The sequence below is a fragment of the Perca flavescens genome, chromosome 15 (assembly GCF_004354835.1).
Source record: "Perca flavescens isolate YP-PL-M2 chromosome 15, PFLA_1.0, whole genome shotgun sequence".
Classification (NCBI taxonomy): domain Eukaryota; kingdom Metazoa; phylum Chordata; class Actinopteri; order Perciformes; family Percidae; genus Perca; species Perca flavescens.
This window is the reverse complement of record NC_041345.1, coordinates 19,706,848-19,731,665: the sequence shown is the minus strand read 5'-3', so window position 1 is coordinate 19,731,665 and position 24,818 is coordinate 19,706,848. Positions and strand designations below refer to the sequence as shown.

The 24,818-nt window shown below is 39.5% G+C and overlaps 2 protein-coding genes across 2 annotated transcripts; both read left to right on the top strand.

The window, feature by feature from the left end:
• The first annotated feature begins 43 nt into the window (after positions 1-43).
• On the top strand, positions 44-2,875 carry selenow2a (selenoprotein W, 2a). The gene is made up of 4 exons (XM_028599935.1): positions 44-182; positions 452-549; positions 713-789; positions 1,869-2,875. The coding sequence occupies exons 1-4, from the start codon at positions 151-153 to the stop codon at positions 1,950-1,952; spliced, it is 291 nt and encodes a 96-aa protein (XP_028455736.1). The 5' UTR covers positions 44-150; the 3' UTR covers positions 1,953-2,875.
• An 8,466-nt stretch (positions 2,876-11,341) lies between these two features.
• Positions 11,342-24,233, top strand: slc4a1a (solute carrier family 4 member 1a (Diego blood group)). The gene is made up of 21 exons (XM_028599071.1): positions 11,342-11,491; positions 12,710-12,782; positions 13,022-13,077; positions 15,973-16,067; positions 16,747-16,793; positions 16,892-17,057; positions 17,277-17,412; positions 17,515-17,584; positions 17,689-17,731; positions 17,817-18,001; positions 18,138-18,345; positions 18,682-18,885; positions 18,984-19,132; positions 19,242-19,436; positions 19,549-19,794; positions 19,891-19,980; positions 21,111-21,277; positions 21,691-21,932; positions 22,021-22,190; positions 23,099-23,272; positions 23,373-24,233. The coding sequence occupies exons 2-21, from the start codon at positions 12,759-12,761 to the stop codon at positions 23,448-23,450; spliced, it is 2,745 nt and encodes a 914-aa protein (XP_028454872.1). The 5' UTR covers positions 11,342-11,491; positions 12,710-12,758; the 3' UTR covers positions 23,451-24,233.
• The last annotated feature ends 585 nt before the right edge of the window (positions 24,234-24,818 follow it).

Below are 24,818 nucleotides of genomic sequence, written 5' to 3'. Positions count from 1 at the left end.
CCAGAGGATGTCTCCCAGTTTAAACCCCGCCCCGCTGCCCGACTCGGTGTTACAAAAGCAGCTCTTACAGCTGCCAGTGCAGGAATAAATAGTCTCGCTCTCGCATATCCGCTAGCCAGACCGGAGGAACAAAAAAATACAGCAGCTACAATGGGTGTGGTAACAATTAAAGTCGAATACTGGTATGCACATTTTTTGTTATACTAATTTTTATTTCATGAAAGTTTTTAGCTAACCTGCGTCTGTTTGTATCAGGGTTCGTGCCCTGAATCCTACTTTAAAGACGTAGCTAGACATTGTCACTACAGATGAACTTAGCAGCATTAGCTAGCTAGCTAGCTCACAGCTATCTTAGCTTGGTGACTGGGCAGCAGTAGTAACGTTAGCCAATGTTAGTAGGACAAACGGCAAGTATTCTGCTTTTAAAATACATGTATGTTTCTCCTTGTAGTGGTAGATGAGGTTACGAAAGCCGCTATCAGGAGCTCGCCCGGGTTGTCAAGGCTGAGTTTCCTGATGCGGATGTGTCAGGCTTCACGGGAAGACAAAGTAAGTGTTGCTAACTTGTTTAGCATTATAATTGAACTGTGACCAACGATTTATTTGTGTCTTGATCTGTATCGTTAATGTAAAGGACCGTGCTATTCAAGGCAAAGATCATTCTAGAAAGCATGATTGACGGGTGAAGTCTTGTTTTTATTTTATTTTGAAGGCAGCTTTGAGATTGAAATCAACGGTCAGCTGATCTTCTCCAAGACTGAGACGGGCGGGTTTCCATATGAGGATGACGTGAGTACATCATAGCAACAACAACACACCGGTTTAACCGGCCCATAAAATGTAAATCATCCTGGTGAAATTTTACTACCGGTAAGTACATTTCCTCAAGTAGCTACTGTACTTGACAACAAATTTGAGGTACTGGTACTTTGGGTATTAACTAAATGTAATTGACAGCTTTAGTTACTCTTATTATACACTTATTATATGCAAAACATATGAAGCTTATAAAAGTTTTTTTGTGTGCACATTTCCAAATATTTTGATAATTGTTTAAGTATTTGCTTTTAGTTTTGAACAAAACAAACCGTGAAGTTGTGACTTTTTGGGCTCTCAGTAATTGTGGCTATTTTCTTAAATTTTTACAAATGAATCAATCAATTTTTAATGACAATAATCACAGATTAATCCATAGTGAAATGTATCATTAATTGCAGTCAATATTCAAAATGGATATAAATGAGCTCCACCTCAACTAAGTACACCACTAAAACCCTGCTTTGTCATTAGTGCATGAGTAATCATAATCTAATGACATATGTAAATGAAGTTTTATTTATATAGCATTATATATAGCATTTGATTACATTTAATCTTTTCTTTACAAAAAGATTAAATGATTTTTTTTTTTTTTAGTACAAAACACATATTACAACAGGAGGGGAAAAAAAGCACAATAAAAACAGGAACAATTCAGGGATCACTACTCCATAATAGAGCACATGACTCAAGTAACAAACATTTATAAAAAAGAGCTTCAGCTGTGACCTAAAACACTCTGACCTGACCTGAATCCCAGAGGGAGACGGTTCCTCAGCCTTTGACCCAAGACAGTAAACACCGTCTACATATGTGCGCCTGCTCTACCAACTGTGTTAACCTGGCCACTCTGCTGAATACTTTTAATACTAACTTAATTTAGCTGATAATATGTCTGTCCTCCATGCAGGACGTTTACTTGTAACAATAGTGTTTTTACAGTGTGGTATTAGTATTTTTCCTTAAGTAAAGGATCTGGAAGCGTCCTTTACCGCTGGTAACTCAAAACAATAACACTCTGAGTTTATATTTTTCTTTTTCTGCCACAGGTCTTGAATGCAATCCAGCAGGCCCATGATGGCAAACCGGTGGGGAAGATCACCAAAAGCCGTGCACCATGCGTCATTATGTAAACCTTCCCTCAGTCCTGCAGCATCAAGACAGGCCAGTGCAACTGTTTACTGCCAACAGAGATGCACTATGACCACTAGCTGCCGTCTTTGATGCAGTTCGCCAAACGTCTGACTCCCCCTCTTAGTTCTCATTGTGGTTCTCCGGGCTGTTAATGATTACTGTAGCCTAAACTCCCTTAACGGTTAAAGGGTTATAGTATGATGAATTCATTCCTGGAGGTTCCTTATTATAGGAGCTGAGATGGGGAGAAGATGTCACCGAAATTATCAAGGGATTCCACTTTACTTCTTTTTTTTTTTTTTTTATAGCCTCCATTGCCTGGTATTCTCTAACTGCCTATTTTTTACATCATTTGTTTACTGATCTCACATACAATTACCAATTTCATTGAATGCAAGTACCATGCAAAGTAGTCGCACGTATAACTTTTTTATTAATTTTTTTAAAGGCAGACTGCCTAAAAGGTTTCTGCCTCTGCGTCATGCATTGCTCTATGCGGAATAATCTTTTACTGAAGCATTTTTTCTATTAACTAATTAAAACACTCATTACTGTAAAGGCTGTGAATAGTGAAGCAATGTTATATAATGAGTGAATGCTAAATTAAATTTATACATATCAAATTGGAATTTTTTATGATAAGCACCTCTGCCACCAAAAACATGTATGTTAGCTTAGTGCTCCTCAAAAGGCACTGGCAAAAGAACTTGAGTTGGTCTCCAGGCACTGCGGAACCTTTAATCTTTTTCTGTAATTTAAACTGGTCAGGTACTAGTGCGATCATCAGAAGTGCTTCTGTAGACCACCATCCACTGGTCTGTCAGCTCCCACTCAATTGATGTCAAGCTCATTTTCCACAAATCATCTTGCATTGTTCACTCTGATTTCAAAACTTTCAATAAATAATGGTTCTCTAAGTACAGTTTGTCACTTTTTCATGATGTCATCATTTTCAAACCTATGTTAATTACGTACAGACCAAGAGTTACTATACAAGAATCTCTTGTAAGTGCGCTACATTTAGCCTTCTCTTCATGTACAGTTTTAAACAACGCACATCTATTATCTAAGAATTTCGAACTGGCTGTGGTGATGATGTGCAGCCATATGCTGCGTTCATAGACATTGGAAAAACATTTTTCCAAGTGAAAACGTCACCATTCACGTCACTTCTGTGGGAAACTCAGGCTGGATTTTGCTAACCGAGTTTCCCAGTTGGTGACGCGTTGTTGACAACTGACGTTTGATGTAGGCGACTGGTTCACTGAACATATTTCAATGACCATAAACTGTTTATTGTGGACAAATGCCTCTGCCAAGAAACGTACACAGACATAACATGTTTCAAATTATTCATAAATCGCTCCATGTATAAAAACAAACACCTTATCCGTGTCCTTTCCCGTTGGTTGTCCTGCAGATAACACAGAAACACCTGTCCGTGTGCTGTTTGGATGCTCGTATAAGAAAACTGCATCAAATCTTTTGTTATTGTGGCCTCCATGTTTTCACACACCTGATGCTCTCGGCTACGGCCAACCGTTGGTGGCAGTCATGCAACAAGTTGTTATGCCAAACGCCAATATAACAGAAGAAGAAGAACACGCATCCCGACTGTGAATGCTGGCAGTCGGAAAAACAACATAACCACGGAGGCGGTCCCTGTTATTCCCAGGTGGCATGAACGCAGCATTAACATAGAGCTGCTCATTTGGGAGGCGTTTGAGTAACGAGTCTCTCGATAATGTTGGCCAGCACCTGCCAATTATGTTGGAGCACAAGTTGAACAGGTTTCTCTTTGTTATGTTCGTGGCCTGCATAGCAACAGTTGTTTGAATCAAACAATGAACATAAACAACAGTCTTATTTTTATGCTCAAGTTCCTCTCTGCACCCACAAAGAAGTGGCATTTCTGACATTCTTCTGATTTGTTAAATTGGACATAAGTTACAAAACAAAACCGGATGGACAAGGGTTGCAGTTCATGAAAATCATGATTTGGTTTTATGGAAAATTAGATCATCCTGATTATCACGCAGAGCAAAAGACAAATCATTTAGTCATGCAGTTCCTGCCACATTGGTTACACTAAGGGGCGCCAAAGTCAACAAAGACTGCCACCTTAAGTATTTGGCATCTGGCATCCCCTAGCTCAAAGAAAAGTTCCCGTCAGACTGATGTCAAATACATTTGAATTCAAATGAAGACATACTGTAAGTATGCAGCTGTCTGAAAAACTGCTACAACCCTGGAGGGTGTTCACATAATAACTTCCTGGCACACATTTAGTTTTTTTAATACACTTAATAATGAGAATATTTTATTTACTTTGTAGTTTTGTAAAGTTAATTACATGCAACTCAGACCTCACATTCAGGTTACATGCTACAAACACTAACGTTGTAAATTAGCCAACACGGTAAATATAACCTCAACTGAGAACATTGTTAAATTAATGTTGTGTAATATTGTTTTTAGATGGATATTCTTTGTAGACGGTGCTACGACATGCCTACGGACGACCTTAGACTCTGTCGCTCCTCTCAAAAAGAAGACGATAAAGCAAAGGAAATTAGCTCCTTGGTATAACTCCCAAACTCGCAAATTAAAACAAATCTCACGAAACATCGAAAGTAAGTGGCGCTCCACCAAAGTGGAGGAATCCCGTTTGGAATGGCAAGACAGTCTGAAAACCTATAGGAAGGCCCTAAGAAAGGCCAGATCAGACTATTACTCATCATTAATAGAAGAAAACAAGAACAACCCAAGGTTTCTTTTCAGCACTGTAGCCAGGCTGACAGATAGCCACAGCTCTACTGAGCCATCTATTCCTCTAGCTCTGAGTAGTGATGACTTCATGAGCTTCTTTAATGATAAAATTATAACAATTAGAGATAAAATTCAACACCTTTTGCCCTTAACTTCTAACAGTTCATCTTTAAATGCAGGACCGCTAGAAAGAACGGCGACTCCCGACATATACTTGGACTGCTTTTATCCTATAGACCTTCAACAATTAATGTTAAAGATATCCTCAGCTAAGCCCGTCTACCTGTCTCTTAGACCCCATCCCAACGAGGCTACTCAAAGAAGCGTTACCCGTGGTAAACACTTCATTATTAGATATGATCAACATGTCCTTACTAACAGGTTATGTACCACAGTCATTTAAAATTGCTGTGATAAAACCTCTTCTGAAAAAAACCCACCCTAGATCCTGAGGTCTTAGCAAACTATAGACCTATATCAAACCTTCCCTTTCTATCCAAGATCCTTGAGAAGGTGGTTGCTAATCAGTTATGTGATTTTCTACATAGCAACAGTCTATTTGATGATTTTCAATCAGGATTTAGAAAGAATCATAGCACAGAGACGGCACTGGTGAAAATTACTAACGACCTTCTAACTGCTGCAGACAAAGGACTTGTCTCCATTCTTGTTCTACTAGATCTTAGTGCTGCATTTGACACTATTGACCATACTATCCTGTTACAGAGACTGGAACACTTAGTTGGCATTAAAGGAATCGCACTAAGCTGGTTTAAGTCCTATTTCTCTGAACGATCCCAGTTTGTTAATGTTAATGATAAACCCTCCAAGCACGCTAAAGTTAGCCATGGCGTTCCTCAAGGCTCAGTGCTTGGACCAATTCTATTTTCCTTATATATGCTTCCTCTAGGTAATATTATTAGGAAACACTCGATTAACTATCACTGTTACGCAGACGATACCCAATTATATCTGTCAATTAAGCCAGATGAAAGTGGTCAGTTAGCAAGACTTCAAACGTGTATTGAGGATATAAAATCCTGGATGACCCACAATTTCCTGATGTTAAACTCAGACAAAACTGAAGTTATTGTGATAGGACCAACGCACCGCCGAACCGTTTTCGAAAGATATAGTTACTCTGGATGGTATTACCCTGGCCTCCAGCACTACTGTCAGAAATCTAGGAGTTATTTTTGATCAGGATATATCCTTCAACGCCCACTTAAAACAAACCTCAAGAATAGCCTTTTTCCATCTTCGTAACATTGCCAAAATTAGGAATATCCTGTCTCAAACGATGCTGAAAAACTAGTCCATGCATTCGTTACTTCTAGACTAGATTACTGCAATTCCTTATTATCAGGTTGCCCAAATAAGTCCATTAAGACTCTCCAACTGATCCAGAATGCTGCAGCACGTGTTCTGACGAGAACTAAGAGAAGAGATCATATTTCTCCTGTATTAGCTTCTCTGCATTGGCTTCCAGTGAAATATAGGATTGAATTTAAAATCCTCCTCCTGACTTACAAAGCTCTAAATGGTCAAGCACCATCATACTTAGAAGAGCTCATAGTACCTTATTGTCCCACTAGAGCACTGCGCTCCCAGAATGCGGGGCTACTTATGGTTCCTAGAGTCTCTGGAAGTAGACTGGGGGCCAGGGCCTTCAGCTATCAGGCTCCAGTATTGTGGAACCAGCTCCCAGTCGGGGTTCGAGAGGCAGACACCGTTACCACATTTAGGAGTAAACTGAAAACCCTCCTCTTTGATAAAGCTTATAGTTAGGGACGAGGAGTTGAAGCGTCCACCTAACCCGGCCCACTGCTTCTCCTCGTAGTCATCAGTTTTTTTTTTTCTATACTGTATAATTAATAATCGAGCGAGAGTAGAGGGAGGCGGTCCAGTACAGCCCGACCGGTTGGGGGAGTTCTAGCCCGACCAGGCACCTCTCTTTAACCTGCCTCTCTTAAGTTATGCTATTACAATTCTAGACTGCCGGGGAGGCTGTTCCTCCCTAAGACACACTGAGCTGCTCTCTCATCTCTACTTGTTACTTTTGTATGCATCCTGTCCCAGAAATGCTTGTTACTAATCTAGCTCTGGGGAGTTTACTCCCCGGAGTCCTTATGTTTCTTCTTCGCAGAGCTATGCTCTGCGATTCTCTGCATTTCCCGGCTGCATCCTGCTGCGCCCTGCTGCATCCGCAGCCTCCCCGTGCTCTGCAGCGCCACGTTACATCCCGCCACGCCCTGCTGTGATGTTCATACGCACAGAGTAGTCAGGATCGGTATAGGAGACTGCAATACTCAGTATGACACGATGTGCCCTGCTATGACATGAACTTCCACGATAACCTTCAAAGTCAATGTGACTTCTAATGTGACTGTTATCACCACTGTTCATCACGCCCCCAACCGGCCCGTCAGACACCGCCTACCAAGAGTCTGGGTCTGCCGAGGTTTCTTCCTAAAAGGGAGTTTTTTCTTGCCACTGTCGCAATAGCCACTGCTAATGCTTGCTCTTGAGGGAATTACTGTAATTGTTGGGCTTTTGGAATTTATAGAGTGTGGTCTAGACCTACTCTATCTGTAAAGTGTCTCGAGATAACTTTTGTTATGATTTGATACTATAAATAAAATTGAATTGAAAATTGAATTGAATATTCGGTGACCATTGAGCACAAACCTTTGATTTAGGAATATAGGAAATGAGAAGCACTGAAAAGTCTATAAGCCTTAAATAGTATTCTGACTTGAATAATTGTAATACTGGTTTCAATTTACTCTTTAATTTAGTGAAGTCATTATGGCCCACACTGTATGTACTACTTGGTAGTGGATGTCAGGTTGTGTAGTTTAGTGTGTTACACTGTGACTAGGTGGGTCTTTGGTGCTGCCTCTGGCTCTCAGTGATAACTCCGAGCAGCCTGCTTGTTCTAATGCTGATAGAGCCCATCTGTGCTGCCCCAGTTAGTCCGCCATTTAGAGGTTTAAAAATGTACAGTGCCTAAAAAGTATTGAAGTTGGACCTTACAGATACAGGTGTATTTATATACACCCACAAATCTTTTACATTTAACTCATTACGTGAGTCTACTTCTGCAAAACTGTATTTTGTATTTGAAATTATTTTAGATCACTTTTTTAGAAATCTATCTCTTTAAGCCACATCAAATCTACTTTGATCCAACGTTGTAAGACAATAAACCTTGCAATGAATGAGTGCATGCTTTTTATACAAACTGTAGCCACATAAATTGATGTTTTGTTGGTCGACTGGGATTTTATATTTGACCCCTCCGAAGTATCATAATCATCTACAAACACTAGCTGGCATGATGTATTTCAGCCACTGACAGTAGGTTTCCCTCACATCCTTCTCTCTTAAAAAGTAAGTTCAAAATCCAAATCACATTTCCCCCACATGCCTTGACGCTTATGTTATAGATTTTTTGTTTTATTCTTTTATACTGGATTGTTAAAAGGAACCCTACACATTAAATTGTCTATTTTATACAAATTTCAAATCTTGCGCTGCGTAAAGCAAGATTTCCAACTGTCTTTGTATCCCAATTTGCTATAGTATGCTTTGCATTAAACAAAACTCCACAAATAATAATAATGCTGTCTGGATGAAAATCTCCTTATGAGGAAAGGGAGTGTCTGTATATGCTGTGTGTTGAGACACATGGGCACAGCAGATAGCTTCCAGAGACTGGTGATAACAGGCCTGAGCCACAGTGTCTTTAGCTGGGGGCCCACTCTTTGTGGCTGTAGACTTGTTTTTTTATTGTTTAAATATATATTCAGTGAGTTTCTTCCTGTGTGCAATATGCTATTTACCCACGCTCACAATCTCACAAATTACCTGTTGCGGTGTAAAAAAAAATCCATAGCATTGTTTGCCCTTCTGTTTCTGTTGTATTAAACTGCACCAACTCTACTTCCATCTTACAAAAAAAAACCTTACCGGAGGATCAAATCACAGTAAATTTCTTTACACAGGCAGGCAGTCTGCTGAACAGCTCCTGTACCCATACGCATCTCACTTGTTGTGTTATTGTGTAGGTCTGTAGTGTGTGTCCCTAGTCTGTGGCAGAGAGAGCCAGAGCACAAGCATGTTATTGTGTTTCCAACACACATGACAATAAAGTTGAACTACAATTTGCACAAATTTCACATTACCTGACACAGCATATCGATGGGTGAGAACAGTTCACTGCAGGTCAATTTTGGGCGGGGATGACTCTCTCTTTTAAGGGACAACACTGTCTGCATTTTTCCCATAATTACCTAATACAGGAAACATCCCTAACAAACAACGTTAACTATCAATTCATTCTTGTGTTCCCTATTAGTTTCAGGACTTGTGAAATCAAGCGTTACCTTTTCTTTTTGAGTATGAATTCCTCAACGTCAAACTTGTGACTGAGGCTCATTCTCTGGCCAAGCGAGACTCAAATCACATTCATTTGAGGTTCAATGACAAGATGGAATAGATGGAAATTGAGATGGAAATGAAGTTGGGGCTCACAATAAAAGTAATATCTGCCAGAGATAAAGTCGATGACATAGAAGAAAAAAAAAAAAAAAAAAAAAGATGTATCCTGGGATTCATTCAAAATTCAATCTTTAATTGTTTGAAGAAAAAAAAAAGAATTTGACTGAAAGAGACAATTATATCGTTAATCGCAATTATTTCTGAGAAAAATAATTGTACGGCAAAATATTGAATTGTTACAGCTCTAGTTGGAACTTGGATTTTGAATTTGTTTTCTTGTCCAGAAAAGCGTAACTGGCCGGTGCAATTGGGCTCTGAAATTTAGTTTGCCTATTTTCCTTTGAGCCCTCTGCAGTCTAGTCCATAGTTAGATTAAAGAGGTTTAAACTGTGATTTGTCAGTCCATAGTATGTTCAGCTGATATTCCAATAGAGCTTACCCTAGACTAATTTTCTATTTCTAAGTTTAAAGAACAGTTTTTTTCTAAAGCAACACATTGCCTGTTAATTCCAGCTTGTTATAGGCTGCATTATTGTGCATTTGCCACTTAAACAGGAACCTGTTCCTATTTAAATCTGCACATATTTTGATGCTAAGCGTCCAGTTTATTTTACCAAGGACTTCTTATTCAATTGTTGCTCAGAGGGATCTCTTTTTCTGCCCTTTCAGTTGTCAGTCTGGTTCAACCACTGAACAGCGTTTTGTTCTCCATGTACAAAAAAAACCCTTCACACAAAATAACTTTCTACAACCTAGAAGCATGAAAGACTATTCAGAAATATAGAGTAGTCCTCTCAGCCATCTGACTCCTTCTAAGTCTGAGAAGGAACAATAAATTGCTTGTGTCCAGACTAAGGTGATAACCTGTGATGAGGCCTTACAAGTAAACATTGCTTCATTTTAAACCAGCTAAAACTGTTGGGAACCTCCAGTTTAAGGTACTGGACTCTTGTGTATGCTGCTTAATTTCACTAATTTGTGTGATGACAGATTGATGTTATCTGATGCAAAAGGCTCAGCAGCACCTCCACTGCCTATGCCAATTAAACTCCTTTAGAGAAGACCAGAAAATATTGACAATGTTTTAGAACTGTTCTAGTGACCCTAACCTTATTTATTTTATTAAAATTTTTTTTACAGGTTCACATCCTCCAATTCCAAGGTGTTGTTAACCTCAGGTCATAAATTATTGGCAAGCATGAAGATCTCTTGCGCAGCCTAATAACAAGTCCTCAAAAAGGCATATATGATAATCTTTCACCCACACATGTCCTCTGTGACTGCTTTAAGTTAACACATTTAACATAACCTATTATGTAAAACAGATATAAAGAAGGTTATTCCAGAAGCAGTAATTGAATTGTCACTTTGAGGGACGAATAAAAGTGTTTTGAATCGGATTGAATTGAATTGTCATTAGTCCAATTAACGATTTTTCCATTCTTGCAGCACCCTTGCAGAAACTGTCATCACAGACAATAGTGGTTTTACAGATTTAGGTTTTCTTTAGTTTTAGGTTCTTTTTTCTTGTTCTTGTAATAATCTGTGTGTGATGTTTTCCTCTTTCACCAGTCTGCGCTGCATCCTTGTGTCAGCGTCTGCCATCAGACTGGGTTGGACCACCAGCATCCACCTCCAGTCAGCTGCAGAAGATGTCTTACCCTGTCGCTGCCATGTACAAACCAAGTTTGCTCGAGGGCTGTAATGAAACAAGTTGGGTTTAATGTGTTTATCTCATGACTTTCCTCAAGATATTCACAAGCAGAGGAACTACCCCCCCTTTATCATGAGGGAATCCCCAGTCTGTAAACAAGATGACGTACTAAGATGCTGTCCTCCTGATACTGTATGTTGCCCCCCTTTTTCCCCTCTTTTCCCCCTGTGTGTCCCTCAGACAGGAAGAGGTCAGGCCTGCTGGTCCAAACAGGTTCCTCTGTCCAGCCTCGGACCTCGGTTCATGCTGAGAGGGAGGAGCGAGCAAACTAGGGTTGGGATATCCCTGTGTCAAGGTGTCCCTGGCCGATAGCGCTGTTTGTCTGTCACACAGGCCTTATCTCCCCCACCCCGCCGCCAGGTTGCTCAGCAACCAGAGTGGGGTACAGCGCTTCTTAGTGTCTACGTAGTTTCATATGGGTGTTCCCGCTCCTCTCGTTCTCTGTCTGTACTCATCTTTTTCGTTTGTCTTGGCTCACTTTATCACCGGGCTCGTCTACGCTGATCGTCCCGTGTCCAGTGCTGGAGACCAGGTAGCAGTACCTGCATACAGGTAAGGGTGTGGCCCCCTCTGGGCCGGGGGTCAGACACACTTTGTGGCACTACTGGACTAGAGGGTAGAGGTTGGATAGGATAGATATATCTGAATGTACCCTGATAGCAGAAGAGCATGTTCAATCCCCTCATGTCGTTGCCAGGCGGTTGAAATTTAAAAAAATTCTCGAGCTTTAATTATATTTTAGGTAAATAAATAATATTAATCTTTGAAAACATTTTCTGCTGTGCACATTTTCTGTAACGACAATTCAAGCATTTTTAACTCATTTGAGGTCAAGGTCTAGTGGGATTATCATCTTTGGTTTTCATAATGTGTTGTAAATATTACCAAAATATTACTTATTTTGGCTGTGTTACAATATCCATTTATTCTCAGTATTTAAGGGGGAAGAATTGTTACCACTAAATGTCTTTTTAATGTGCAGCAGCCCATATCTGTGTATGCTATTCTTTGAAGCATTACTATCCAAATTTTGTGCATGTGTAAAGTGAATGTGAAGTCACATGACCTCTAAAGCCATCTGCTAAGAAATATTTTCAATTGCAATTTTGCAAATAAAAAAAAAAGCCAGGCTTGTTCACTTGTTTGTGAAATTGAAAAGCCATCTGCTAAAAGCTACAATGTTAAAATATTTTTGAGTATTCCTGTATAAATGTAACAGTTTTGTATAACTTGCTGGTACAGTACAGCTGTATTTCAAGTTGTTCACTGTACTGTTACTGAAGAGAACAGAGGTATCTGGTGGAAAAAGGGTGTAACCCAAAGATAAGGCTCTGTACGTCTTCAATGGTTGACCAACCATTGAAATCTGTCCTGAGCCGTGGCAGTGCAGGCAGACTCAGAGCAGCTGTTTGGTGGTAGATGGCGGTATCCTAATCAAAGCCACTTTAAAAAGGCTCAAAGCAGGCCTTATTGGTATTGGCTAAGAATCTCCCCAATCTATCATAAACACCCTGCCAAATTGACAACAAGATAATGGGGATTTTGCTATGATTGCTGCAAGAATATGATATATATTTATTGCAAATGATGGGCTTTGGATGCTTGTAGTTGCACCTGTTTACAATAAAAGCATGTCAGAACCCACAAGTCACAAACCACCAGTAAAAAGTTGAAGATTTAATATTTATAGTTCCCATTGAGTCAGTGGGTATTTCTAATTGTATCTCAAACTTGACTTTTTATGTTCCGGTTCTTTTCCCTCTGTCTTAGGGAATGCATTAAAAGTGCCTGAGAGTTCAAAGACATCTGAAAAACATCAATGGAAAACAATTTCTGTTTGGAGGTTAGTCTTTTTCCCCTGAACACCTTACAGTGTAACATTATTATTCAGTACAACACTTAGCAATACAGTTGCTACAAGATACATTGTAACATCACACTGGATGTTGGAAATTTGGTCAGGATGGAGAGACCGTGGAGTGTGACCAATACATCTTAGCAGCAATACATATTTTCCCTTTATCGTTCAATTTCCATTCAACTGTCTTCTTTTGATTCTGCTTTAACTTTTCTTTTGTCCAGGGCAGTGACATGTCCTATGAAGACAATGACTCAGCCTTTCCCTCTCCAGTGAGACTGTGAGTTCTTTGTCTTGTTTTCAGCAGTACTTTATATGTACATGTATTGTAGATGTACACTGTAATTCTGCATCATGTTTCTGATAAAACAATGGTAATGGGCCTTGCTTGCCCTGAACTGAGCCTGTCAGGCAGTGCTCCCAATATGTGGACCTCCCAAACTAGTCCCTCCAATCAAGTGATTATAAATAGGGTTAACTTGGTATAGCTGTTAAGTTGCTCTGATCAATAGTTGTAACACTTGACTTTGTGTAATGTGAAAGGGGTCGTATGTAGTGATGAACCCGCAGAGAATCAGTTCCTCCCAGCTCTACGGAGCATTTCAGCCTCTTTCGGCTCATTGTGTTGGTTTTTATGGGCCATAACTTTAATGTTTTGATTTCTTTCTTTTTTACGTGAAAAAGGTGTGATAAACCCACTTTACACTTCCTGCCCAGAACTAAACAGCAGACTAGCTCCTGAACATAATGCTGAGAAAAAGAAAGTGAACTCTTTATAATTACCTTTTTATGCACGATTTATCCAAAAAATGTAGTCTGATCTTCATCAAAGTCACTAAAATAGACAAATACACTCTATGTAAACTAATAACACTCAAATAATTGTTTCACCAAATTGGCATGTTGATTAAATAATCTTAATATTAAAAATCCATATAGGAAATAGTAGGCTATGTGAAACCCTTCATAATGTCTAAAAAAGCTATTACAAGTTCCCATCTATGAGTTAAATTGTAGTTAGTGGTTAGTTGTATCTTGTTCTGTACAAAACTGACACTCATCTCTTCATAAGTTGATGTGAACCATCCCTCATGCCCACGTGCTTTCAGTTTTCAGTATGGTAAAGAAAGCACTCAAATGTATGAAAAATCAGTCATCTGATACTTAATAGAAGTTGGGAGATGTTCTACGAAAATGCCCCTAAACCCAATGAAATATGAACTACAAAATGTCTTAGACATAAGAAAATATTAATGCATCACTCACGAGTGATGTAGCTTATTTTATCTTTTCGTTATGGCTTGTTACTGTTTTGCATGGTTGAACGGTGTTATAAGATGGCTTGTGGCCGATGTTGCTTGGCCGTGTTTGGATACTTGCATAATATCTTGTACTGAATGTGAATGCTGTTTGATGTTTAGATATGCTGATGCTTTGCTGCTTCTTGTGGCTCGGCATGGCAAACAGAGATAGCTTCTCTGATGCTCTAGCTCTCTGTGTGGTGTCTTGTTGACTTCTGTCTGTATAATTTAACCTGTACTAATGTCTTGCTCTTTCCTGCTGCTCTGGTCTAAAATCATCTGGCCAAAAGGACTACAGTTGAAAATTAGCCGGCTGGCTAACACTGGCACATTTACAGAAATGTTGATTACTATGTGTTGTCCTTTATAAATAAAGAATAAGAATAAGAAAAGTTTCAGAATGGTTAAGCTCAATCCTCAAATCATTTGAGATTCTGTGACATGAACTGAAAAGAGCCATTAATGATCAAGACATTCCTGAAATATCAATTAATGTTGTTTGTTTATATATATATATATATATATATATATATATATATATATATATATAGGCCTTATGTTTTTTTATAGCATTCTGTAGCTATCCAGTAGGGTTCCTTATAACTTTGAATCCAAAGTTTTGACCAAATTTTGGTCGAAATACATATGTGTTTGCTCAAGCCCTTTTAAAAGCTTTTCCTACTTAACCGGACTAGTTTCACTATCAGAATTTGATCAATTCTGTCCAATAACATTTGGAAAGTCTAGAAGAGCCACATTAAATCCTTTTTTCCTCATTCAAGTTAGCGGAGCACTAAACCTGAAGTAGCCGCAGAAGTCTCTACTGCACCTGCTCTATGGGCCCCATAGTGGGGAAGCAGCGCCGATCATCCGGGTATTTTTACACGTGGCAGTTTAACTTTTTTAGTCTCATGCGCCACTGAGCAAATCTCATAGGAATGAGCAGGGCACTGCCTCCAACGCTGTTTCCATTTCCTATACAACCTTGAGATGGACTCAACCTGGTGATAATGGGGACAGAGGGTGTAAATTAGTCATGGCTATAAGCCATGTATGCATGGCATCTACTTTGTATTCTTTATAAAGCAATGTTCTATGCATTTGTCCCTGCCAAATAAACATTAAATAAATAAATAATGTAATGACAACCGCTTGCTTGCACTGCCCCCAAGTGGCCAAAAAATACTTTAATTGATACAGGCCTAAGGTGAGGGTCATGCTGAACTCAGGTCATATTCCCATACTTGCAAGCATTCAATCCATCTGATAACTATAGAGATATTAAGTATTTACCAAAATTACAATAAAATCAGTGTATAGCTACCTTCAATTATGGAAAATGGCTGAGTTTGCTTTTTAGTTTGTTTATTTCAGAAAAATTCAAGTTTTACAGACATATTTAAATCTTGGATGTTGACATGAATGAGGGGCCAAGGCGGTGAGGTGAGGCTCAGCCAATCCTCGAAGGGAAGTGGTATTTTTAATCCAGCTCGTGGTAAATATGCATGAGTCTTAACTCAGGTCATAAAAACCAGCAGTCAATGATGAGAAATATGTTGAGCAATCTTGCCCTCTTGTGGCAAAGGGCTGAATAGCACTAATAGAATTTCACAGTTATAGAGAACTTGGTCAGCCTAAACTGAGACCCTTACTTGGATGAATTTTAAGCTATTTGCTAATCACAAGTACAGGTTTCAAAGTTTTGACTTTAACTTACAGACGCAATTATAGAAGTGCATTTTCCAAAAATATATTCTAAATTTCCTCTCCCAGTCAGGGCTGAGTTGAACTTCACAGGTGAGACATTAGGAGGTGTTGTTGAGAAGCGCTCATGCCCAAGTCTTCATTGATGTTTCTGTTTCTCCCAACCCAAGGACTCCACTCTATGACCTGGAGGCGGGGAGGCAGGAAGAGGAAGAGGAGGATGAGGCACCTGTGGAGGCCATCGTCATCCCCAGCAATTCAGAGGGTAGGTTCCCCTCACAGGCCATTCAGCTGTTGGTGATCATTTTCTGCAGTGGTGGAATAAAACTCAGTATTTCTTGTACTTTTCTTGATTATTTTCATTGTATGCTACTTTATACCTTTTACTCCACTACATTTTGACTTTCAGATTATATTCAGACAGTTTTTCATCCCCTTTCTGTTCAGTGAAAACCATGTATCTTCAGATGTGTTGAGGTTGACTGTTTAAAAGTGTTCCTTTATGTGTTGAGAAAATTATCCTACTTAGGTTAAATAAACTACTTAAATACCTCTTGGATCAGCTGGAAAAGGCACCGTCACAAAGAAAAAACAGGGCTGTTTTTCTGACAGGACAGCGACGCTACAAACATTTGATGATCTTATAGAATATGATGCATTGCTGTAGATTAAACTACCAAACAGTATATAAAGGAGTAAAAATTAGCACAACCTTAAACATCTACATTCCATGAAACATCAGATAGAATAGGAAAACACTGACAGGAAACATTTCACTGCGCAATGAATACCTTTACTTTTCATACTTTAAGTACATTTTGTTGATACATATTATTACTTAAGCAAGTTTTTGAATGCAAGACTTTTACTTCTAGTGGTGAATTTGCTACTTTTACTTAAGTAAAGGATCTGAATATTTCTTGTTTTTTGGCTCTTTATTTCAGTTTATCTGAACCTGAACACCAATGCCACCACAAGAGGGGATGCTCAAGTTAGTCAACATTCTTCTCACTGATCAGATATAAAAGTTTATTTTTATAACATTATCCACTGGTGTGTTTATTAGCTAACCACACTGCATTACCACAGGCCTATGTGGAGCTGAACGAGCTCCAGGGCAACACCTGGCAGGAGACTGGCCGCTGGGTGGGCTTCGAGGAGAACTTTAACCCCGCCTCCGGAATATGGGGTCCCTCTCATGTCTCCCATCTCACCTTCAAGAGCCTGATCCAGCTCCGCAAGACCATGAGCACAGGTGACTTTGGAACGTTAGATGAAACGGAAAATATGTGCATACAATAGGATAAAATCAAACAAAACACAATGGACTCATGTTCTTGTGAATGCATTGTGTTACTTGTGGCTATGGTTTTTATGATTATTTGTTCTTAGGTGTGTACAGGCTGTGAAAACAACTTTCTATCTATCTAGTTTGATATATATGACCACTTAAAAGCAACTCAAATGTACTCAGGTGCTGTCATCCTCGACCTGAATGCCAGCAGTCTGTCTGCTGTGGCCGAGAAGGTGGCTGATGAGCTGCTGGACATGAATGAGATTCGCGCCAGTGATCGGGACGACCTGCTGAGAGCTCTTCTCATGAGACGCAGGTAACCCACCTGACCCACTGTTTCTCCATTTCTTTCTACAAGATGTCAGCCATAAAAAAATGTCCAGCATGCACTTCGTTCTCATTTTATTTGTCCTTCCAGTCAGTCTGAAGGACCTGTGGTTACTGACACTGGAGACATTGAGATGCAGACATTCTCTGTAACCAAGAAGGTATACACTTAGTTTCTTTTCATTTTATACAGTCTTATCCACCTTTATCATTTGGGTGATCATCAATATCATGTTAATGTATCAACATAACATTCTTCTTGCAGAGAGACACCTCTGACAACATGGAGGCCTCAATTGTCCTCTCAGGTATGTTCATGTAATTCAGATGCCGTTATGTGTCTCCATGTGTGGTTCTGGAGCAGATCTGGCTAAAAGAGGATGTTTTTGATAGGTGCCCTGGACATCCTGCAGAAACCAGTGGTGGCTTTTGTGAGGCTGAGTGACTCTGTGGTGATGGACTCCTCCCTGGAGTCTCCTGTCCCCGTTCGCTTCGTCTTTGTACTGGTGGGCCCCAGCCAGAGCGGGATAGACTACAGTGAAAGTGGTCGCGCAATGGGTGCACTGATGGCCGACTGGGTGAGAGAGAAGAGACAGTATTGAGAGAGGAAAATAATAGCTCAGCAGCAAGTAGCTTCAGCAATGGGCTCACACACCAATGAGAAGTAGGCTACTTTGTTAGGTGCAGGTGAATAAAAGCGTTCTGCTCTCACAGGTGTTCTGTCTGGAGGCCTTCTTGGCTCAGACTGACAAAGATCTGACCAACGCCATCGCTGACTTCATGGATTGCAGCATTGTGATCCCTCCCACTGAGATCCAAGATAAGAGAATGCTTGAGCCAATTATTGATTTCCAGAAAAAGATGCTGCGTGACAGACTCCGTCCCAACGACACCCGTCTTGCCTTTGGTGACAGGGTCATAGGTCAGTATATTTCCCAAAATGTCAAACTATTCCTTCACACTTACAAAGTGATCGACACATTTTCAGTTCACAAATTCACCCCTTTAACTGAAATGCAATGATTTTTTTTTTTGTCTCAACCCTTTATTCCTTAAAGGTGGCATATGGCATTAAAAAAGATAAGGGTGGTGTTTTTGCTAAAACAAGAAGATAGTGATATATAGTGTACCAGAAGTGTATCAACTTCTGGTACATGACAGAGACAGACAAATGAAGCCTCTGCTGGAGAAATAAAAAAAAACATAAAACAACCTTTAATGTAATCGATATTAATGTCAGTTTGATTTGCTTGACCAGTTGAGAAACCTCCAGAGAAGCCTCAAGAGGACCCTCTGGCCCGTACAGGCTATCCTTTCGGTGGGATGGTGAAGGATCTGAAGCGCCGTTACCGCCACTACATCAGCGACTACACAGACGCTCTGAACCCTCAGGTCCTCGCTGCCGTCATCTTCATCTACTTCGCTGCCCTTTCCCCGGCCATCACTTTTGGAGGGCTTTTGGGTAAAAGAGAGATCCAGATAGAGAGATGTGTCTGATTTTTTAGGCTCAATTCATTTGATTTTATTGACCTTTAATATTATTGATAATTCTGACTCTAGCTGACAAGACAGAGAAAATGATGGGCGTGTCAGAGCTTATGATCTCCACCAGCATCCAGGGTGTCATCTTCTGTCTCATCGCCGCCCAGCCTGTCCTTGTCATTGGCTTCTCCGGACCACTGCTTGTGTTTGAGGAAGCTTTTCACGAAGTACGTATGAGTTGTCGGATGTTGAAACCCCCTGAAATAAAGCTTTTATTAGTTACTTTCTTTTCTTTTCTTCATTAGCATCTATTTTCTTGTCTTCACCCCATACTAGTTCTGCAAGTCCCAGGGCATTGAGTACATTGTGGGACGTATCTGGGTGGGGATGTGGCTGATAGTGATCGTGTTCATCATCGTGGCCGTGGAAGGCAGCTTCCTGGTCCGGTTCATCTCCCGCTTCACTCAGGAAATCTTCTCCATCCTCATCTCTCTCATCTTCATCTATGAGACCTTTTTTAAGCTCATCAAGGTTTTCCCCACCTCATCATCTCTGTCCATTTCACATCACAGAAAAAACATTTCCCTGTTATTGCCTCGTGTGTTGTCTCATATATTTTGTTTCCTCATCTCCTGTTGCTCAGATCTTCAAAACCCACCCTCTGATTCTGAACTACGAACATCTGAACAAATCACTGGATAACCCCTTCCACCCAGTTATCAAGGAGAACATTGAGATCCACCCTGATGGCAACGTAACCGTTAAGGAGCTGGAGATTGAAAGAGCTTACCCCAACACTGCCCTGCTGTCCATGTGCCTCATGTTTGGTTGCTTCTTCATTGCGTACTTCCTTCGCAGTTTCAAGAATGGTCATTACTTCCCCGGCCCGGTAAGATCTACTTTCTATGTCCAGTGACTGTGTACTTTTGAAAAGACTAAGTAGGTTCTGTGATTTTAACCATGGTGTATCCTGGTGTCTCACTAGCTCCGTCGTTTGATTGGAGATTTCGGTGTCCCCATTGCTATTTTCTTCATGATTGCTGTGGATATCTGCATTGAGGATGCTTACACTCAGGTAAGCATTGTGTTGTGGTGGGTCAAGTCAAGTCAAATAAGTTTGAACAATGCTCATACTTTTTTCTAAAAACAACATCAAGTAGGTAGATAGAAAATAGTTCCTACATGTAACTGCTCACAACCAGGTCTGTGGATTATCTTGAGTAACCGGGTCATGATTTCTGGAGAGAGACATTGCTGTTGAGTTTTTCGAATGTATTTTTTTGAGTGCCATCGAGTTTTATTATATTAGAGAGAAGACAGACATCTGTCAGCTGATACCTCCAACACTATAGGAAACTCACATCAAAACAATCTAGATTCATAGAGAAATGTCTCTGTAAAATATATTTAAATGTTCATACAGTGTGTATACAGTGTATGCAATTGACAAAATATAGCCATATTTCTATTAAAATGGCTTTCTATGACAGTCGTTGATTAATGGTTGGGAGAACATTTAAGAACAGGGAGCTTGAGTAATTTAAAATCAAGAATGGTCATATCTTGGTCTTTTATTTGAAAAGATCTGACTTAAATTACTAATTTTGTTGAGTTGAATGCATTTGTATTTTAACAAACAGACCTTTAGCACTGAGGTTTATAATACACTCGTCCTGAAGAAAAAATATAATTTCAGCTGTAATTGTTTAGAACTGATGACAAATGACAAACAAACCTGAACTTGAAAATCTATTTTTTCCTCAATCAATCAATCAATCAATCAATCAGTCAATCAAACTTTAAGTAATTCATATTTAGTTGGAGGATTTTCATGGAGCAAGCAAACACCGATAGACAAAAAAAGTTATATTTATGCTGATGTTCTATCAGCTACATTGTTGGGACAGTTCTTATTAATGTAAACTCATAGTTTATTGGCATGTCTGTCTAAAACCTTTGTAAACCCACTTCCTGCACATAAAAAGGATGTTCACATTCCTGGTTACAATGCTCTTTATGTTCTGACTCAACTAACACTTTCCTCATTCTATATAAATTAATTAAAATACTTTATAAAATCATTTCACATCGGTTGGAAAATATCAAAATTATTCACGCAGAAGAAAGTTTTTTAAGTTGATTTGTCTTTATGGGATTTTTATGGTGATAAATAAGCTGAATGAAAATCATTCTGTCCCCTTGTAGAAACTGGTTGTGCCAAAAGGCATTGAGGTGACCAACCCAAAAGCCAGAGGTTGGTTCATCAACCCCATGGGACTGCACAAGCCCTTCCCCATCTGGATGATGGGCGCCTGCTGTGTACCAGCAATGCTCGTCTTCATCCTCATCTTCCTGGAGTCCCAGATTACTACGTAAGTGACACTATAAATAATGACATTAGAGTCTGTAATATTATTTAAAGGTATAGTAAGAAATGTTAATCCAATACACTTTTTGTGAAATTCAGTGAATAGCTCCTCACGATCACCTAGCGCTCTATTTTCTGTGTGCGCTGAAAAAAACCTGATGTAAATACACAGCCCTGTCGGTATAAATAGAAAACAAACAGAAAGGAGTGCACGAGCCACAAAACACCATTTCAGCCAATCAGCAACCGGCAGTGACAGTTGGGGGCAGGCAATGTGCCGGCCGGTAGTTATCTGTCAATCTTGGGGACGGAGCTTCTGAAGGGGGGGGGGGGGTTCAAATCAACAATCTTTGTGCAGAATCACTTACTGCATCTTTAATGTGAAGTTAATAAACCCTGTTGGTGTTTGTTTGCCAGGCTGATTGTGAGCAAACCTGAAAGGAAGATGGTTAAAGGATCCGGTTTTCATTTTGATCTCCTCCTCCTGGTCACCATGGGGGGCATCGTCTCTATTTTTGGAATGCCCTGGCTGAGTGCTGCCACTGTGCGATCCGTCACCCACGCCAATGCTCTCACTGTCATGACCAAGGGCCTGAAACCAGAGATTGAGAAGGTGGTTGAGCAAAGGATAAGTGGCATGCTTGTGGCCATCATGGTTGGTAGGTGCTGCCATCTACAGTGTTCATGCAGACAAAGCAGGCTCATAACAAATTACTTCAATAATGATTCACCTTTTGTGATTTCCAGGTGTTTCTATTTTCATGGAACCTCTTCTGAAGATGATTCCTATGACAGCCTTGTTCGGTATCTTCCTCTACATGGGTATCACCTCTCTGAGTGGAATCCAGATGTGGGACAGGATACTTCTGCTGATTACACCAAAGAAATACTTTCCCGCTGACCCATATGCCACCAAGGTACGCAGCCTCCTCAAATACACTGTAATTATTCATATATTAAGACTGAAAAAATCTGAAAATGCAGTGCCAGTTCCATATATTTGCACAATATATTTATGTAAAGATTAAAATAGCAGAAGAAATTGTAAAATATTCACTAATAATGAATTAATGAATAATGCTCTTTTCATTTTTGTTGCCAGTTTGTCTTGATTCAACGGCTATCTTGGCTGTAGTTTGTGGTTATGGTTTATACTAAAACATGTTTCTAATATTTTGCATGTAGCGGCCTCACTTGACAAATACAGTATAACGAGACCATGGACAGAGACAATGAGCCCAGACAGACATGTATAAGGCCCACAACCCCTCCTACATAGGAGTGAAACAGACAGAAGAGTTTAGTGTCTCTTTGTGGTTGTTCTGAGCTTCTTTGTGGTCATTTGCATCTGTTTGTGGTCATCTCACGTCTTTGTTGTTGTTTTGAGTGTCTTGAGGCCATTTCATGTTTCTTATTGGTTATCTTATATGTCTTTGTGGCCCTTTATGGTCTTTAAAGTCACCTCACATCTTTGTCGTTGTTTTGAGTATCTTTGTGGTTGTTTCATGTCTTTTGGTGGTCGTTTTGTATGTTTTTCTGGTCCTTGAACATCTCTTTGTGGTGGTTTTGAGTCTCAGTGCTCCCTGACCCTTTGGACCCCTGGACTTGTGCCCTGTAGACCCATTAAGTAACCCTTACATGAACAAGACTGTCACATTGGATTGTATAGGGATTCCTATTTTTCCTTGTATTTCAGTGTTCTTTAGCCTATGACAATCTCCCTGTATATTACCCTATCATAAATTAGCATTTTGTATATTTTCAAGTTAGACTTTGGCTCTGTGTTCCCCCGCTAACACTCTCATCTCTCTGTCTGTTTGTGCAGGTGAAGACACTGAAGATGCATCTCTTCACTCTGATCCAGCTTGTGTGCCTGGCAGTCCTGTGGATAGTGAAGATGAGTCCCGCATCTCTGGCGCTGCCTTTTGTTCTCATCCTCACCATCCCTCTGCGCATGGTCATGACCGGCACGCTCTTCACTGTCAAGGAGATGAAATGTGTAAGTACCTCTCTGTATCTGTTACATTCACTACAATCTAAGGCACACAGTATCGTGTTGTTTGTCTAAAGTCTAAAGTTGTAACGTGTTGGTGTTGCAGCTGGACGCAGAGGGTGCCAAAGTGACGTTTGAGGAGGAACCTGGGGTGGATGTGTACAATGAGTCCCCACTGCCATAAACACCACCATATCATTAATGTTTCATTCACAAATGAACTCAGTTCTCAACTGCCAGTAATGATCTGAACATTTATTATCAGGTGTCTTTAAAAATATGTATTTGTACACATACAGTTTCAAAGTTTTCTGTTCTGTTATTATTTATCTTTAACGGAAATTAACTCTCATTTCTAGAATTCATACATTAAACACACTCAACTTAATTATTGAGTCATATTTTGATCCAGGATATATATTTTTTTTTAATGAGAAGTATTTTCCCTTAAAACATGAGGTAAATCCATGTTTTTTCTTTTACTGCATAACTACAGTATAGCTTTAAGTGAATACCGGTGCTGCCACGTTGTAGATCTGCCTATGTTATAATAATATATGTTAAGCAAATGTAAACCTATTAAGCTCTTTACATACACACAAATAATGAATTTTCATGGGATTGTCACGCCAGCCCTTTCCCTATACATTAGTTGTTGTTTATTCTCAAAAAATAGTTTTAAATTGTGTTACTTGAGTTTGCCTCATTTTATATATTTGATAGCAAGATGTGTAATGCCCTTATATCTGATTTTAAGTGTGTAATTGCTTTCATTATTATAAATGGGATAGTGGATGATGAGATATAATTGTTTTAGCTGATTGTTGTACTAATAATATAATGAGGGAAAAAAACGTATTTGTAAATGTATATTATTATGCCTGTTCATGTGTTTGTGTGCTTGAAACACGGTACATGCTTGACTGGATGGAGTTTCACTTTATTAAACGTAAAAACAACTATTAAAGTGCTTGTTTTCATTAAAGGCATTAGAAAATACAATAGTTCACATCACTGGCAGCTCACTATTATAATGTTTTATCCCAAAAGTAACAGGAGAGGGATGTTCACTTGAAGCAAAACGCCTGCCAATCAGCTGCATGCTGCGTTCTAGGTTATCAAGTAAACTCCCAACTTCTCAATACTCGTATTTGGAAAACACCGACCATTAGACGTGGCCGTAAAAACTTTTGTCCTGAAATAAGAAAATGTAACTCTATGACAAGATAATTAAATTAGGCAGCATTGCGTTTTTCTTGTGCTGTGGCTGTCAACATTTGTTCAGATGTACATTTTTTTATCAGATTACGTCATACAAATTTACAGATACCAATAACACATCAAGATGTGTCATATATGCAGGACAAAGTGCCAATAAATAGAACATTATAAAACGAATAATCGTACAAATAACTAGACAATGAAATGACATTTTGAAATGACGCAAACCTTTTTAAAACTCAGCTAATTATTATGGAATGTTATTTAATTCTGCTTAGTGTAAAAATACTTTATTACAGGTCGGCTTTATTTCTTTCAAGCAGTTCCTATA

Bases quoted from the DNA above. Each gene is read 5' to 3' on its own strand.
- slc4a1a (XM_028599071.1), top strand. From the start codon at position 12,759: ATGGAAAACAATTTCTGTTTGGAG. The intron at 17,732-17,816 runs GTATGTTCATGT...TGTTTTTGATAG, and splicing joins GGCCTCAATTGTCCTCTCAG to GTGCCCTGGACATCCTGCAG. The intron at 19,437-19,548 runs GTTTTCCCCACC...CCTGTTGCTCAG, and splicing joins CCTTTTTTAAGCTCATCAAG to ATCTTCAAAACCCACCCTCT.